At 44.0% G+C, this 17,316-nt stretch overlaps 3 protein-coding genes across 7 annotated transcripts in view; 2 read left to right on the top strand and 1 right to left on the bottom strand.

Moving 5' to 3' along the window:
• The window catches only part of lrp2b (low density lipoprotein receptor-related protein 2b), a 39,094-nt gene extending 38,020 nt beyond the window's left edge, over positions 1-1,074 (top strand). The window contains 1 exon segment of the mRNA XM_061664008.1: positions 753-1,074. Within this exon segment, the coding sequence (XP_061519992.1) occupies positions 753-791 (39 nt within the window). The 3' untranslated portion in view covers positions 792-1,074.
• Positions 1,075-2,184: 1,110 nt separating this feature from the next.
• On the top strand, positions 2,185-12,861 carry LOC133417813 (MAGUK p55 subfamily member 3-like). 5 transcript variants are annotated; one of them, XM_061705941.1, is made up of 20 exons: positions 2,247-2,336; positions 5,427-5,589; positions 5,931-6,014; positions 6,907-6,984; positions 7,063-7,143; positions 7,217-7,354; positions 7,493-7,574; positions 7,969-8,054; positions 8,129-8,203; positions 8,296-8,492; positions 8,863-8,927; positions 9,582-9,599; positions 9,690-9,803; positions 10,489-10,554; positions 10,714-10,872; positions 10,951-11,031; positions 11,114-11,207; positions 11,305-11,413; positions 11,628-11,747; positions 12,057-12,861. In XM_061705941.1, the coding sequence occupies exons 3-20, from the start codon at positions 6,009-6,011 to the stop codon at positions 12,234-12,236; spliced, it is 1,749 nt and encodes a 582-aa protein (XP_061561925.1). In that variant the 5' UTR covers positions 2,247-2,336; positions 5,427-5,589; positions 5,931-6,008; the 3' UTR covers positions 12,237-12,861. The 5 variants fall into 5 exon arrangements, with proteins under 5 accessions (XP_061561922.1, XP_061561926.1, XP_061561925.1 ...); XM_061705939.1 differs by having other exon boundaries at positions 5,896-6,014; XM_061705938.1 differs by lacking the exon at positions 5,427-5,589 and having other exon boundaries at positions 2,185-2,336; positions 5,896-6,014.
• Positions 12,859-16,947, bottom strand: psmc5 (proteasome 26S subunit, ATPase 5). The gene is made up of 12 exons (XM_061705944.1): positions 16,877-16,947; positions 16,294-16,365; positions 16,154-16,223; positions 15,982-16,079; positions 15,836-15,892; positions 14,806-15,036; positions 14,604-14,730; positions 14,302-14,492; positions 13,487-13,585; positions 13,311-13,421; positions 13,151-13,237; positions 12,859-13,035 (listed from the first exon to the last, which is right to left on the bottom strand). The coding sequence occupies exons 1-12, from the start codon at positions 16,943-16,945 to the stop codon at positions 12,982-12,984; spliced, it is 1,266 nt and encodes a 421-aa protein (XP_061561928.1). The 5' UTR covers positions 16,946-16,947; the 3' UTR covers positions 12,859-12,981.
• Positions 16,948-17,316: the final 369 nt, after the last annotated feature.

Raw genomic sequence — 17,316 nt, 5'->3', positions numbered from 1 at the left:
ATATTCGCTTTTGCAAAAGTAACGCCCAGTTTTTGTGGGTTTAGTTGTGAGAGCGGTTATTTAATACCGCCGTTGTTTTCATTGCCATTTGTTTGGTCGCAGAATTACGCTAGCACCTGTACCTGTTAAATGTTGGTGCCAATGTGGATTAAGGTATACAACAGTATATAGGGATACCACTTTTTAAGAGACTGAGTAGAAGTACATTTGATTGCTCACTGATGCAGAGTACCAGTACTTGATAATGCTATTAAATGTCTTAAATGTGTGATTGTGTTTTATTTTAACAGAATATTGTTTTCTTGAACATGGCCTAAGTTTCACTCAAATATAACAATTTTTAGAGTAACAACTTGGCATTATTGACATTTTAACATCCAACTGCATGTTTTTTGAACAGTCTTTCCAGACATCTCACCTAAATGTAAGCCTGTAACACAAGATATTTCACTTATGTGGTATCTCAATATGGAACTGTGACAGGATAACTAAAGTGGTAGTTTATTAAACCACCGCTTACTTTTCTCTACTCGATGTGCCTTGCCGAGGCTTTGTGACAGAAGCATGTGGCCGGCTCGTGAAACATAGCGGGCGACGGGGTTGGTGAAGTCCTATCGGTGTCGTAGTATCAGGGCATTTTTACGAGTACCGTACAGACGTACAGTATCGGCAGAATCGCCACCAATACGGGTATCGGTATGGGTGCATCCCTGGAACAATTTATGTCAGTACCAATGTTTCTTGAATTGCAGGAAGACGGGCGTCTGGCAAATGACGATTCCGACATCTAATGTGCGGTCGACGAGAGATGACGCCGACATTTCGCAATTGACACTGAAGATGAGAAGACTACAGTGCACTTTTTTTCCAACTCTGCTGGACATGGAATGTTTATACACCTGCATCAAATCAGCAAATTTGTAAATTAAGTCATGCGTTTGCTTTGATCGAATTATGTGTTTTTATAATGAATGATCTTATTTTCTAGCCTTTTGTACATTTTGATTCTTACTAATTTCAACCCTTGTAATTGTTATTTTTGTTTTGTTTTTTTGTTAAGCTATAAAGGTATGTGGCTGCTTCAGCTTCATTTGATTCAACAAAACATACTGTCTGCGTATCATTTGCAGTCCTCGCTTGAAGCTTTCTTTTCACAACGCGAACATCTCTGTACAGAGGAGGAGCCGTCGTCGTCGCGGCCATTATCACGTCCTTGGCTCGCGTGTCTGCCACTAATGCGCTTGGGCCCATTAAGACTGTTTGAGAAGGGCCTGAACAGTGATTCTCAGAATTGATGTCAGAACACGTCAAGGTTCCTTCCTATCAATCTTGAATAACTGCAATACAAGCAAATAAAAAGAACTAGGGGAAAGAGTAGCTACTGTGTATAAAGAATGTAACAGCGGTCCTGGAATTGCAGCAATTGAGTCAACATGCAACATGCAAAAACATGAACATGCAAACTCCACAGCCCAGATTTGAACCACCAACCCCAGAACTGTGAAGCAGAAGTACTAACCAATGGGGACCATCGTGCTGCCTTCAATTTGTATTTAATCAAATAATTGCATTTTTTAAATTGATTTCCCAGAGACGATGATGCTGATAATACTAATGACTATGGAATTATAATTGCACAAGAGAAGATGATTAAAAAACTAACGGTACAGGGGATATACAGTAGTTGTGGAAGCCCATGTGTGCCAGTTAAAAAAAAAAAGAAAAAGGAAACAAGATGCCAGTAATAGTGAGTTTTCTGTTTTTACAGTCAATTTATTTTTATTGGTGAAAATGGGCTCCCATAAATAATATATATTATGTGATTAATATAGATGCTTTTCTTTCATTATTGGTCCATCTGTTAAAAAGAAGACAAATACAGAATGTGGGGAAAACATTGGATGGATTTGAGAGACATTTGCTCGTCCACGGTGCTGCGTTCAGGTACAACCGAAAATTTAACAGAAATATATCTTCCTTCAGAAATGTGCGTTGCTAGATTAAATGACCACAATGCATTTTTCTAGTCTCTCGTACTATTTAAGAATCTGGTTTTCACTAAAGCTTTACGTAGAATAAAACCAACTTGAAGTTGATTTATCGCTTTCCAAACGAATACTTGCTCTAATTGTGACAGACCACATGAAATCCCGAGGCGTACTTGAAGGCATCGCAGGCAGGAGAATGGCGACCGGCCGAGAAAGGAGAAGGGAGGAGGGAGAAGGGGCAGAAATAAAAGCTCATGTGTGAACGCGGCCGAACAAGACACAAAAGAGGCGAAGAGGACGGGAAAAGGAAGGAAAAAAAAAGAAAAGAAAAGACGAGCTTCGAACAAGGTGAGCATGCTCGTTATTGCGCGTTTGGGTCAGGCTGCCTGCCCGCCTGTAATCACAGACACCTGTGAGCAACTCTACTTTATTTTCTACATTTAAAACCACATCCATCCATGCATTCACAGCTGTTGCTGATAAGTGCCTTTAGCAACTGTATGTAGCATTAGCAAGTGTCTGTTTATTGGGAATACATGGACTAGTCATTTTTATAATATTATTATTATTATTATTGTTAGTAGTAGTATTAATATTATCATTATTATTATAATAGTAAAAACAATTTCCCCCCACATTAGAGCACAAAAAACCGTTTACAGTGTTAAACAGAACAGTTAGCTTCAGTAACGAATTATTTTCTCCATCTCTGAGTTATGTGTGTTTCCCCTCTCGGACATGATTTAATGCTCCTAATGGAAGTGAATGGATTCAGCAAGAGCTTTGCATGCGTTCACACACATCATAACGAGCTCGGTCAAAAGCTTGTAACGCAAGCCACCGACCAAAATCCCACCGTGCCTTGCCAAAGAGACCCCCGGCCCACAAGCTGAGCTCAATCTGCAGGCTGGCTCCAGCCTCCGTCCTGCTGTGTGTGTCATGGAGGTGTTCGCAAGTCGTGTTCCTCTTGTAAGCCTCTTAAGAGCCTTCTGGCCTTTCCTGATCTCCTCGACACTGCATTCTCTCCTCTTTGATTCGGAGCACTTCTAATTGTGCATCATCAAAAACCGCTACAGAGAACAAACACCGGCCTCTCCGAGCTGTCGGTGCAAAGGTGTTTGAAGATATGTGCAAAGACTGAGAACTGTGAACTATGTAGGAGTCAGTTGTGTAAACAGAGCATACAGCAACCATTTGAGTTTTCCAGATTTTGGACCCAGGGCCTGACTTTACAAGGACCTTTAACCAGTTTAAGTCCCCATTAAACGGATCAGTTTCTCGTGTACAACGCGTGCTACGGCTCAATGAAGTTTGGCAAACTGAGTGAGGTTCTACCTGTACACGCGTACGCAGCGGAACACGCACACAGCGATGGGCAGGTGGCCGCGTGTCCGAATTGATGACCTCGACCCCGTTCCGTCTCGCTCCAGAGACCCGTACGACAGCAAAACGCGTGCGTGCGCACACGTTTTATAGAATGTCGAGGAACCCTTGTCTGTCAAACCAAACTCTCACTAATCCTCTAATGACTTCAAACCTTCATCCTATTGTCAAATGATTTTTGAGTGTCCCCGAAATGCGTGTCCTGTTTGTGTCCCCACATAATCGTGTGTACACTACGCACATACGCGCCGTGACGGGCAGATGGCCTTCTCTATGTATTGACGACTTTGCCCCGCTCCATCTCGCTCCAGAGAGTCATCCCGCAGGAAAACAAGCTTGGCAAACAGGTGTCGTGTGCGCAGGGAGATTTGACCAATGTGAGTAATGTATTACGCTGACGGGGACGGCCGGATGATTGATGGATACTCAGTTTTTTTGGGCTTTTCTAATTTAAGAGTCATGTTTGAGCATTTTTCGGAAAGCAAGAAAAAGATGCAGCAACCGCCTCGAGTCAACCTTTGCGGATGAGCGTGACCTGGATGACTGACAATCTCGTCAGACGTAAAGAAAAACAACATTTGTAGCAAACGCATTGTTTTTTTTTGTTTCTTTTTTTATATATTGTGATATTATGTTGAAAATGACTGGCAATTATGCGGCTCCCATACTTATCTTCCCCGAAACGTTACCTGTTTGTAAGGAGTAATTGTGGGCCAAATGAATAACCATTTTGAGTACCTTCCCATACTGCAACAAACTCCCCCATGTCTCTGGACCACCCCCTGAAATTCAACACGTGAATTCAGTTTAACTAGGCACGTCTCGCACAAAGCAAGTCTCGAGGACCCGTGCCGTCAAAGCAACAGGAAGTTGAGGCATTTTGTTTTGAAGCCATTTTTACATAAATTTTACGCGTCAGTTCGTGCGATTCAAAAATCAGTCGTTCCGAAAGGATCCAGCTGCTTGTGTATTAAGTGTAGAATATGAAATGAAAGCAGAAGGAATCATATCTGTCATGGCGACCCCGCCAGGTGATATACAGTATGACCTTGACATGACAATATTTCACAGACGCTCACGCAAATGCGTCACAAGGACGAGCGTTTCGAGGCAGATATTCAACCGTCATTCAGAGTTGGCATCTAGTTAATGAAATGGAAATTGGAACATAAATCTTGATATCAGTATCCTGGCTACAGATGCAGTCAGGGAAATGATTTCTGGGGTTTCAGATTAAATTCAGCAGGTAAATCTTTACGGGCCACGCACACAGAATATGCACTGTACTCGCAGGTTTCTCTTGGAGTCTACCACTTGTCTAAACTCTCCAGCAGTGCCAACGATGCCATCTTAAATGGAGAAGGCGAGAGAATGCCGCCGTACGGCCGCTGCGAATGGAGATCATTGTGAAAAGAAAAAGGGGGATGTTGTTGGCTTAGAGCGATTGTAATTAGAGAGAGTGAGGCGATGAAGGGAGGAAGAAGCGGAGTGAAAGAAGAGTGCGCAGTGTGGAAATGTCACTAGAAGGTGAAATGATTTGGACGGCTTTATTTACAGTTACTGGAATGCAACGAAGTGGAGAAGCTGCACAATAACTTGCAACGACTTCACGGTGACTCCAAGTATTCAAGTCTGTCTTTGCATGCAAAGGCATCCAAGGAAGACATTTTATTTTGTTGGCTAGCAGACAGATGGATGAACATGTGCAATCAGTGATGTTCACGTGACCCCCCCCCCCCCCCACACACACACACACACACTCCATGGCCGAGGTTAGCGAGGCGATGCCGCAGGCCGAGACGCTTTAATCACCGGGCTGGACCTTCAACCCGCAATCATGCACAGCAGTCAAAATTAGTGACCTTATAATATATACACGAATAGTCCTTCAGAATTAAACGAGGGGCTTGTTTTGTTTAGATTGTGTCCGTCATGGACAATCCACTGCACAACTACCGGAACAGTCGGTGACACCCAACATAAAACCTACAGCAATTTTTTTCTTTCTTTTTTTTTTTTTTTTTTTTTTTTTTTTTTTTTTTTTATTCTTCCCAGTTGTGCATGACATTTTTCACCTTGGCTGACCTTGAGGAGCAGCGGGCCCCATTGGAGCGACCTCGTCGCCGCGGTTCACCCTCTTTCCCCGTTCTCCCCCTCCGCACCCTCCGGCCTCCGTGAATGACTCAGCCGAGCATGCCTGCGGTGTCTGCAAACACGGGTACGACACGACGTGTGAAACGACGAGCGGCAAAACATTTGATGCGGTGCGCGCTCTACATCGCTGCAAACATGCAATAGTAAACACATTGTTAAATGTATTTAGGGAATGCTTCACTCCAGTCTTTGACTGGAGCAGAATGGCATGCTCACATTGTATTCTGTTGACGATCAGCGCAATGAAACGTGTATTCTACTACTTGTAGCAGAAGGCTTTGGTTGTAAATTTGATTCCAAAACTGACTTTGTTTTGACGGAACCTCTGTATGTGTTGCCAACTTGCATTATACTATATGTCATCCGTTAGATTTACATGAAACCCTGGCCTTGCTCACCTCTCAGCTCCACCCTGGCGCCAACCACAAGGAGGACCTGGTCTTCCTCAAAGACGTCTTCAGTGAGAAGAGCCTCGGCTACCTCATGAAGGTACTCTGTCCGTTTCTACGAGAGTTATGATATTGTGCGTGAACATATTTTGTCAGCCTAATAGCAGGATTGAGTCATTCTTGAATGTTTTTGCGCAACGAATTCAACATACAAGAAGGCTCCACTTGGTTTGATTCAACCTTAGCGCATTACGATGACCTGGATGAATGAGAATCTACACAGAAATTAGAAAAAAAACAACAATACAATTTTTAGCAAGCTCGTTGGTATTTTGTTGCGTGACAAGTCAAATAAAAATGACTTGGACAGTTATGCTACTAGGCTAACGAGATCAAGTGTAAAGCAGGAAATTATCCAAGTACACACAATTGCTGCAAAAACTATTCCATTTATTTGCAAAACATAATGGCTGAAATGCAAAAACCTATTTGAAAAATGTACTTTTGAGAGGAAAAAAAAGAATTGTTTGTCAGATCTTTCAGATAGGTTTTGCATTTTGCCCATTGAAATAATGCATTTTTGTTCATCTGTCTCTGTAAATGACATTTAGTGACGAGCAGAATGAATACGTTCTTCCACTAGATGACAGAAGGTACGATCAACCTGTCGCATTTTAAAAATGCATTGAACCTTTCACATAGTCAGTGTGGCTTTAGCGTTTCATATTTTGTTTTCTGTCATTCACTGAAGAATTCACCTATTCACTGTTTCTGTGCTCAAACCACGGGAAATGTATAAATATTACTATTATTAATTATCTTATTTTAGGTTGGCCAAAGCCTTGTCTTCTAGACCAATGTGCTTTGCCGCCATCTTGTGACATCTATTGGCAATTTCAACACTTGGTCTCTATCCCCCATGAAAAGATGTCCTGCACGTGCCTTGGCTCAAAAAAAGTTGGGAAACACTGCTAATTGTTTAAAACGCGCAGATCCACGAGAAACTGAAGCAGTACGAGAAGCGCACCCCGACTCCAGTCCTGCACAGCGCCTCCTGTCTGGCGGAGGATGTAAGTGCAGGGGCGCCCTGTGCCGGCTCGTCATTTTCGTCTTTTTCTTGACTTTGAATGAGAACGTTTGTTCCCCAGCTGACAGAGGATCTTCAGGACGGGCTGCTGGAGGAGGATGGGAAAGAGCTGCTGCTTCTGCTCAGCACTCCTCACCTCAAGGTACACACGCATGCGCATACGGGTTTTTTGGTTTTACTTTCCAAACGCCGTGAACGACACGTGGACCTCGCAGGCTGTGCTGTCGGCCCACGACACGGTGGCCCAGAAGGACTTCGACCCGGTGCTGCCGCCCCTGGACGTGTACGTCGATGACGAGCTGGAGGAAGAGTCGGTAAAGATCGTCCGCCTGGTGAAGAACAAGGAGCCTCTGGTGAGACGTTGGCTCAGATTACAAAAAAAATAAATCTGTTTTGACACCCAAGTATAGCGGATTATCTGTCTAAAAACCGAAGATTATTGCTTGTCAGTCTGATTGATGTTTATTTAGCTGTTGGGTTCCCGCATCCAGGGCGCGACCATCCGGCGAGACGAGGCCACCGGCGCCGTCATCGTGGCGCGGATCATGAGGGGAGGAGCGGCCGACCGCAGCGGTGAGAGCGACACCGCGGAAACATTTTCTCTGCGTTCACGTGCTGCACAAAAAGTTTTCCCTTTTGGGATGTTTAACCTGAACTTTCTATCAACAGGACGTCCTTGTCATCTCTGACACACAAGTGAGGAGATTACGTTGTGTAATGCTTCGCAAACTGTCAACAAGAGATTAAATCCTCCAGATTAGTGACACGAGATTGCATATTTTGAGATTCCAAACAGGGCTCGCCCCTGGATGTTTCCATGGCGATGTTATTAACTTCACGCCAATGGGGGAATTGCGCCTTTTTTTTTTTTTTTTTGCTTTTTTTTTCTTTTTTTTTTTTTTTCCTCTTTCTTCCTCTCAGGTCTTGCACTCTGTGAGACTTTACGCCACGGCGTTTGTGTTGCCAGGTCTGGTGCACGTGGGCGATGAGCTGCGGGAGGTCAACGGCAACCTGATAACCCACAAAAGGCCGGATGAAATAAGTCACATTCTGGTAAATGTCACGTTAACAACGGTTTGAATTCGGAGACCAAAGCGCTGCTTTATCCCGTGATGTTTTTCCACCAGTCACAGTCACAGGGCTCCATTACATTGAAAATCATCCCGGCCATCATGGAAGAAGACAAGATGAAGGAAAGCAGGGTGAAGACTTTCTCAAATGAATACAGTGTGAATGAAAGTTATTTGAAGCCACTGTTAATGACGTTATAATATTCCCGCCATTGTGCATGCAGGTCTACCTGCGGGCTTTGTTCGACTACGTGCCCTTTGAGGACAGAGCCACGCCCTGTCAGGAGGCGGGGCTTCCTTTTAAAAGAGGGGACGTCCTTCAGGTGGTGAGCCAGGAGGATTCCACTTGGTGGCAGGCCAAGAAAGTGGGCGACTGCAACCTGCGCGCCGCCCTCATCCCCTCCACACACTTCCAAGAGAGGTCGCCTTCCACGAGTGTTTTACATCTTTGGAATAAATATTAATATTAATATACAATTTTCTTAATTGCTAAAAAAGTGTCTTAATAATTTAAAAATCTATTAGAAAAGCAATCACGGGATATGTTATTTCAGGTACCCTGTTGACGAAATAGGTTATATTAATACCTGCGCCTCACATGTACATTTTATTGTTTAAAAATGCAAAATCAATTTTTTTGTCGCTCATTCTAGTAATCGATGGGATAATCGATTTGGAAAGATATAGCCCTCTACAGCCCTCTTTCTCATGTTTTTCTAGGATTACAAGATTATTTTTTATTGTGTCATTTTGTTTGGTAACAAAAACATATGCTCTTTGTTCTTTGACAGGCGCTTGAGATACCGCCTGAAGACCGGTTCCTTCCCGGTCTCAACGTGCCCGCATGTGACCACACGTAAGCCGTAATCGCCGCTCTCCTTTCCGCCATTGCCCATATTAACCCTTAACGCAACGAGCCGTTCGGATTAGATCCATGCTCGTGCGTCGTAGCGTCAAAATGTAATCTAGCCGACGAGATTCATTGAGCGATTATGGAAACGGAACAGATTACATCGATGCGCCTTTTTCAGATTCATTAGATTAGATGGACGCTCGTGCATCGTAATGCCGGTCAAATGTAATCTAACCGACGATATTCATAAAGAACGATTATGGAAACAGAACAGCGTTTCCCGTTTTAATCTCTACGATCTATCGTGTCATTGTCTAATTCAGTTTAAGGCGACGTTAAAATAAAAAGGGATGCCTTGTGCAAAAACACAGGTTTTCGTGGTGATTGATCGCAGTTTTCGGACATTAGGCATCGTTAAGTTTTTTTATAATGTGATGTGTTTTTATGTTAAGCGTTTTAGACTCTCCCCCCCTAAAAAAAAAGTTCATATAAAAATCATTTTTCATAATAAAAAAAAAAAAAGACAAATTAGGAGATGCGGGGGGGAAAAAAAATCAAAATCAGATGTTAAATTGTTTGAAAGAGGGACAGTGGTTGTCATGCTGTGTTGCTCTCCGCAGTGATTGTGTGTGTCCTTCCTTGCATTGCGGTCATCAGACGAGCGGGCTGACCGAGGTATGAAAAACACACACCATTTTGTTCCACTTGTACGATATCCTGTCACGTGTCCTCTTCACTGTGTTTAACCTGCTGTGTTGTGCCAAGTCCAAGTGGCTTTACCCTACCTTCCTTCCTCTCACCCTGTCTGCTCCTCCTCCTCCTCCTCCTTCCGCTCGCTCCGCCCCGCAGACGACAGCGACGTTGAGGCAAAAGACGTAGGTGAGGACGAATCACTGAATGAATGAACGGGTGTCTGTGCGCTAATCAGTGGCAGAATCTCTTCTCATTGGAGCGGTGGACTTGGATATGTGTGTGGGTAGTTTTACGGACGGGTGAATGAATCAGTATTCATTTGCGCCCGGTGCTGCCATCCAAGCATCATTGTGGGCAGATGGTGGACGGTTAAAGAGCGCTGGCATGAAATATAGACTGTCTGACCCCATTTGGAACTTAAAACGTTCTTAAACCAAGGTAATGTTTTGCGTTGAAATGAGTGTAAATGCGATTAATTCGTTCCAGCTCCAAAATTAAGTGAGCCTTAGCTTTTTTATTAGTGTGTGTGTGGTTAAAAATAAATATAGTGCGATATACAAATAAGTGAAAACACACACACATTTAAAAAAAAAAAAAAAAGGATTGAACAACAGCTTGTAACTTGAAAAACTATGGTTGGGCAATCGTAAGTCAAGGTACCGCTTATCATTATCAATTATGAGTAGAAGGAACTAGGTTTGTTTGTGCGTTATTGTGAGTCCAGCAGGCTTTTGTGTGCTACGCTACTATGCTGCGCGCTGTAGCTGTTTTTTGTAGCTCTTGTGGTGTGTGCTAATGTTGTGGTCTAGTAGGCGCATCAGCACCGTGTCACGATGGTGAGCTTGAACAACTGCTCTCGTTTGGATTGTAGTTTCTCCCACATCGAAGGCAGCAGCTGCCTTCTGTGGCCATGTTTTCTCGTGGGATTTTAACTCAGGTACTCTTTATTCCTCCTTCGTTCGTCTTGTGTATCCACATTATTGTGTGGTGATGTGCTGTCAGATTTATTTTATATAAAATATGTGCCTTGGCTCAGTAATGGTTTGGAAACGCTGGTCTACCTTGAGCTCTGTCCAATAAGTGTGTTTGACCACAGCTGGCCTGCGCCAAAGTTTACGTCTGAAGAGGGAGCGGGAGGGATCGCCGGCGGAGCATCGCACCCCGGACGCCAATCACGGTGATTTCCTGATCTACGAAGAAGTCGCGCTCTACCTGCCTCGGCCCGGCGAGAGGCCTCGTCTCATCGTGCTGCTCGGTGGGTGGGGTCTTACCAGAGCGCCGTCGTCGCTAAAGAGAGGCTAACGACGGTGGTCGGTCCGTGTGTTGCGTTCAGGATCCCTGGGAAGTCGCGTCGCCGAGCTCAAACAGAAGGTGATCGCAGGCAACCCCAGACTTTACGGCTTGGCTGTACCTCGTGAGTGGACTCGAGCAACACGCGCACACGCTAGCTAGTCTACCACCGTCGTTCACTCATCTTTGCGTGCGCGTGACGTAAGATACCACCCGACCCCGGAGGAGTCACGAGCGAGAGGGAGTGGAGTATCACTTCATCACCAAAGCTGCTTTCGAGGCCGACATCCACAATGGCAAGTGAGTACACGACAGTACACTATATAGAACATCCAGGCGTGCTTCCGTCTTGTTTCCCCTCACAGTAACGGGAATGTTCCCACGGTTGTGTTTTCAGGTTTATTGAATACGGAGAGTACAAAGATAATTTGTACGGCACCAGTTTGGAGTCCATTCACAGAGTTCTGCTTCAAAATAAAATCTGCCTTGTGGACGTGCAGCCTGAGGTTGGTGGTGACATTACCGCTCCATTCGTGATACTTTTTTTTGGTGCAGCATATAAATGAATGAATTATACATGTACTTTTAGTTTGCGTACTTTGCAGTCAATTTTTGTTTGCAAATTGTACAGTCTTCATAGAATATCTACAGGTGCTTACTTTGTACAGTATGCAGGTGATTTTGAAATCAAATTTTCCCTTTCCCAACATTGTCACGGAGGCATTGAAAGTTCTCCGCACGCCCGCGTTCAAGCCCTTCGTCGTCTTTGTGAGACCTTCCGTCGACAGCGAGAGGAAGTCTCTGAGCTCCTGTTCCTCGCTCGTCAGCGTCGCCATCACGGTGAGTGGGGAGATGTATGAGTCTCCATAGCAACCGGCGATGTGAAAGAGGCACTTCAGTACTCCTACACAGTCAAAATGTGATTGAATACCTAAGCAGAAGTGTGCACACCCTCGTATAACTGTGTTCAGAATAAACCAAGCAAATTGAATTCAAGCTAATGTTAAATGTGAGACAGCACAAACCTGTCACCATTTAAAGTGGGTTTGATAAACATAGGTCCTTTTTTTTAACATCACAAACTACAATAAAAAAAAATAAAAAATAAAGCTGTGTGACTGCATTATTGGCGGTTGATTTTGTGAGCAGGAGCACGACATGCAGGACATGAGGCAGTCAGCGGAGCGGATGGAGCAGAGCTACGGCCACTGGCTGGATTACGTGCTGGTGAAGGAGGAGCCGCTGGGGGCCGTCGCTGAGCTCCAGGCCGTGCTGGAGCGGGTGCGACAGGAGCCCCAGTGGGTGCCCCTATCCTGGGTGAGGACCTAGATCTTCTTGAGACCTGTACCAGCTGCCAACACCACTGTGTCAACAACTCAGCCTTGTGCTCCATTTTTTGTCTCCTTGCCAAACTGTCCATCCACAATTACTGTTCAGTGTGCATTGACTGAGATACAAACTGCAACATGACTAGTTAGTTTTGTGTGTTGCAAAGGAATTATTTCCATGGAAATTGAGGGTAAATATAAACTTTTTTTTTGTCAAACAGACATCCATGCAAAATAGCTTGCTCTCCTTGCCTGCATGAAAAGACTATTTTAAAATTCACTTGAGCAGTGGTGTATCTGAAGCTCACTCGTAATGAGTTTTGGACTACAAAGCAAACAAAAAAGGATAGCGCCAAATCTGTTTGTCAGGATGAGAAATATTTCCAAGTTTCCTATTAAGAGCCAATTATGAATTCCTGTTTTGTTTCCAACTTTGAAATTTGCAGGACTTTTGCAACACTAGTGATTCGTCATGGGACAATGTTGACTGCAAGTGCCAAACCAATCATGCGAGGCAGGATTGTTAAATATACGCATAGCACCCATTCACAGCCGCAGCTACTTGTCTCATGTTAAATGTTTTTTGTTTGCTGTTAACAACAATGAAAAGTTTTAAACAAAACTCACTTTTTGAGTGGGCAATCTATTTATTTTAGAACAAATGGAACAATTACAAAGCAAACCATGAACAAAACCAGGAAAATATACATGAGACTGCATTGTGTGCAAGAGAACAAAACGGTGAGTTACTTCCATAGCTTCTTGATGGACATGTTCTTCTCGCTGTCCTTCTGCATCACCTGGAGGACAGTCAACCAAAACATTAGGAACGCAGTGCCCGCAATTACACATTTTATCAAAAAGTGTCACATTTTGGTTAATTAAAAACAGAAAGAACAAAAGAAGAAGACCAGCCTTTGCCACAGCCATCTCAAAGTCCTCCTGTGTGACGTGTACTCTCCTCTCTCTCAGGGCATACATGCCTGCCTCCGTGCACACGCCCTAAACACACAACACGTGTTTGAAAACAACAAAAGCGCACACGGAAAATGTCATTCGAGTGGCGAGCCCTCACCTTAACTTCGGCGCCCGAAGCTCCGGGCATCAGCTCTGCGATCTTCCTCAGGTTGATGCCACGCGTCAGGTTCATCTTCCTGGAGTGAATCTTGAGGATGTCGAGGCGAGCCTGGTGGACGAGAAAGAAGCCGTGAGGTCACCGCTGTCGACTTTCATCATCTCGAGAGCGGTTACCTCTTCGTTCGGAGGGGGGAACTCGATTTTCCGGTCGATCCTGCCTGGCCTGAGGAGAGCAGAGTCCAGGATGTCGATGCGGTTGGTGGCCATGATGACCTGGCGTCGCCACAGATTGTTCACATTTAGACAACGCATCACAATTAATACATTTATAGTCGTACAGTGCAGTTTTCCCTTGCTATATTGCACAGACCAGGCATTAAGGAATCATTTAAAAACTATTTTAAATCTGTTTAACACATGCAGGAAGGTTACAACTACAGCTGCAGGATATTGACTATTTTATTGTCTACCAATTATCCCATCAATTAAACAGCGAAAATAATTGATTTTGCATTATTGAACAATACAACATGGATGTGAGGGGCAGGTATTGTTGTCCACATGGCGTCACCAGCCTCACATTCTACGCTGTAGTAGCTGTGACTACGAATGCGCGTGGGGTTCAAAATGTGCGGCTTGGCCTGGTAAGTGACGTCCTTGGGAGTCAGCGAATGAGACTGTCGGGTTAGCTGTTGTGAGATCAGGTTAGCGGCTGGTTGTTACCTGGCTAACCATTAGCCAGTGCGTGTGTCGAGTTCCTGGGCGTCAATGTAGCTGTAGCAGCTCAAGTATGAATGCTTATTATGTCTTCGTTTTGTTACCGTTTGCTCAATAAAGTGATTGTCAATCCTCGACCACTATATGTTCTAACTAGCGGTGTTCGGCTATATTCAATATGCTAACATTGCTAGCTATAGAAAATATATGACTGGATGAATTGAATCCCTAAGACTTCAAGTGGCCCGTTTCGAAGCGACGGCATGCTCCACCTTGATGTTCTTGGTGGCCTCGAAGCCGTCCAGCTGGTTGAGGAGCTCCAACATGGTCCTCTGCACCTCGCTGTCCCCGCCCGAGCCCCCCTCCAGACGAGACGAGCCGATGGAGTCGATTTCGTCCATGAAGATGATGGAGGGCGCGTGCTCGCGGGCCATGACGAACAGCTCGCGCACCATCCGGGCACCTGGGTAACAAGTTGATGTGCTTACATTATTATTCAGTGGAGAAGGCAACGTCTGGAAAGCATCTTCCGCAATAAATGGAGGTTGACTGTATTTGGGTTATGAGCGCCCACCCTCTCCGATGAACTTCTGGACCAGTTCGGAGCCCGACACCCTAATGAAGGTGCAGTCGGTGTGGTGGGCTACGGCTCTGGCCAGCAGGGTCTTCCCCGTCCCCGGAGGTCCGTACAGCAGCACGCCCTAAAACGACGACAAACGTGTTGTCAGAGGGAAAGTCCCTCCAGTTTTTATGTCCTCTTCTTACACGTCACTCACCTTTGGCTGCGCGATGCCCAGCGCTTCAAAAAGTTCCGGGTGCTTGACGGGAAGCTCGATGACTTCCTTGATCTCCTTGATCTGCTTGTCCAGACCGCCGATCATCTCATAGGTGGAGTCAGGGACCTTCTCCACCATCATGAGGGAAACCAGAGGGTCCACCTTGTTGGGGAGGATCTTGTGCAGCGTGTAGCTGTCGTTGCGCAGAGCCACGCGGCAATTTGGGGTCACCTGTGACAGGACGGTGGAGACGAAGCACATTTTGTCTTTATTAAATGGATACTTCTACTGCTACTAACAATAATTGTTCTCATTTTGTTATAAAAGTGACATTTTTATGCGCACATTGACAAATCTCATTTGCAATAAATGGCCCAACATTAGTGGGAGCATTTGGTTGTAGAAATTGCTACTACTATTGAAGAGCTGCATGTGAAGGTGGCTTGTTTGTGTTAACTACTCAACACAGCGATTTCTGTAACATGGGTTCATGATTGTGTACCTGCTAGACACAGTTGAGATTTCAAAAATTGTATACTTTTCCGAATCCTAATTTCCAAGAGTTCTCTGAAAAAAAAAAATAATAATTTGCGAAATCTGAGTAAACAGATGTGTAACATTCTGATTCTTCGTATTCCATTATGGCGTGAAATAATTTCCAGAAGATTATAGTTTGGTAACGTATCTCCTGCAAATAAAAAAACAAACCCAGATGACAAAACGACTTTTGAAACTAATTCAAAACCATAAAACTCTCCTTGAACCCAAATTTGAGGACTATGTACTCCTATTACCACTTTTACGTAAGTAGTTTGTAATAATATAACCATTTTCACCTCAATAATATATATATATTTTTTTATATAATTTGTAAACATTCCCTTAATATTTTCACTTGCACTGTTTTTTAACTTTTCATTGTGGCTCATTTAATCCTAATTTGTTTTACGTTAAAGTATAATAATGTGCAGACTATTTGATACATGATGTATGAGTTCAAACAAAATAAAAAAAATGCCACAATACTCACATCATTGATGTCAATGTTCTTATCCACATCCACCACAAATTTTCCTTCAGGATGTACCTGGCGGGGGAAAAAAAAAAAAAAAAAAAAAAAAAGATAATTTACGTCTGTGCGCAAAGTGTATTTTGTACAAAAAGTAGTGCACACACCTTGACCAAGACTTTCTTTTTGTCCATGACCCTGACCACTTCTCCTACGTAGGAGCCTTGCTCCTGAAGCAGCTGCAGCTCCTCACGGAGGAGACGCACTGACACACAAACATTTGGGATTATTATAACTATTATTCAACACATCCATATTATCTGTCAACCTTGCGCGTACCTTTAGCATTGAGCTCATTCCTCTGTGCTTGCAGTCTTCTGAGATTCTGGCTCTTCTCGTTCACGGTCAACTGTTGGAAAAAAGAAAATTAGGTTAGAGGGGCTACATTTGGGGGGGGTATAGAAATGACTTCAGCTTACCTGTAACTCTTCTATTTTCGATAAGTAGTATTGGCGGAGACCCGAGCCACCTTTACTCTCTCCCATCTCCATCTGCAAAGTGAGTCAAACAAGCATGGAAAAACAACATAACACTGAAATGTGGTCATAATTAGTCACATATTGTACAATCCCATTTGAACGAGTGCAAAGACGAAAATGCATCGAAACGCATGCAAATGAGGGCAAAACGAGCAACTAGGTCTGACGCATCGTCTTCATATGCTAGTCGGCAGAGAGACTAACAGCGCAAACAAACAGCTTGGTCAAAATATTGTCTCTCGTTGTAGTCTAAACGTTGACGGCAAACTAAAGCGCTGACAGTCATTAACGCGTGAAGTCGACACAGAGCTGGTTAGCTCGTCGACTAGCCTAGCCACAATGATACAGCAAACCGGGAGCAACATTGTTTTGAATCAAGTCAGGCTTCAACAATAAACTAAAATCGTACTACTAGTTTCTAATTGTTTGAATTGACTAGAATATAGAAATATAAACACGGCAGCGACGTTTAAAGGCAATTCTAGGACTAAAGTCTCGAAAAGTGCCGAAAAATCCACCTTACATTGTCGGTGCTGTCGCCCTCCATCTTGGAAAGCTCGCATCCGTTGGACAGCTGACGCATTTCCGGCATATTTCTTCTTCTGGGGAAATATATGGGGATCTGCGCAGAGCGCCGTCTACTGGTCAAAACCGACGCAGAGTTAGCGTTACCGTAAGTCACCCATTAGGAGGGCACTCAAAATCAATACTACCGCTTTTAAATGCCCACCCATCTCTTTTTATTTTATACAGAAATGAACCTAACGTGCATGTTTTGGAATAGCAATGATAATGTGCTAATATATCAACTTTTTACTGGTTTCTATTCCTATCATTTTGTACGTTATCATTCCAAATGTCACAGGTGTGTTCATTTGTTGACTGCGGGGTAGTTATTTGAAGAGTAATTATATTACTACAACCAGGACCGGTCAGACCAGTTTCAAACTGAAGCACCTGAGC

Source organism: Phycodurus eques, chromosome 19, assembly GCF_024500275.1.
Source record: "Phycodurus eques isolate BA_2022a chromosome 19, UOR_Pequ_1.1, whole genome shotgun sequence".
NCBI classification, from domain to species: domain Eukaryota; kingdom Metazoa; phylum Chordata; class Actinopteri; order Syngnathiformes; family Syngnathidae; genus Phycodurus; species Phycodurus eques.
The sequence above is the reverse complement of the archived record's forward strand: the minus strand, read 5'-3'. Positions and strand labels throughout refer to the sequence as shown.

Bases quoted from the DNA above. Each gene is read 5' to 3' on its own strand.
- LOC133417813 (XM_061705938.1), top strand. From the start codon at position 2,243: ATGTGTGAACGCGGCCGAACAAGACACAAAAGAGGCGAAGAGGACGGG. The intron at 2,337-5,895 runs GTGAGCATGCTC...GTCATCCGTTAG, and splicing joins AAAGACGAGCTTCGAACAAG to ATTTACATGAAACCCTGGCC. The intron at 11,748-12,056 runs GTGAGTGGGGAG...TTTTGTGAGCAG, and splicing joins TCGTCAGCGTCGCCATCACG to GAGCACGACATGCAGGACAT.
- psmc5 (XM_061705944.1), bottom strand. From the start codon at position 16,945: ATGCCGGAAATGCGTCAGCTGTCCAACGGATGCGAGCTTTCCAAGATG. The intron at 15,037-15,835 runs GTGAGTATTGTG...GTCCTGTCACAG, and splicing joins AGAACATTGACATCAATGAT to GTGACCCCAAATTGCCGCGT. The intron at 13,422-13,486 runs GTAACCGCTCTC...CTCGTCCACCAG, and splicing joins TCCCCCCTCCGAACGAAGAG to GCTCGCCTCGACATCCTCAA.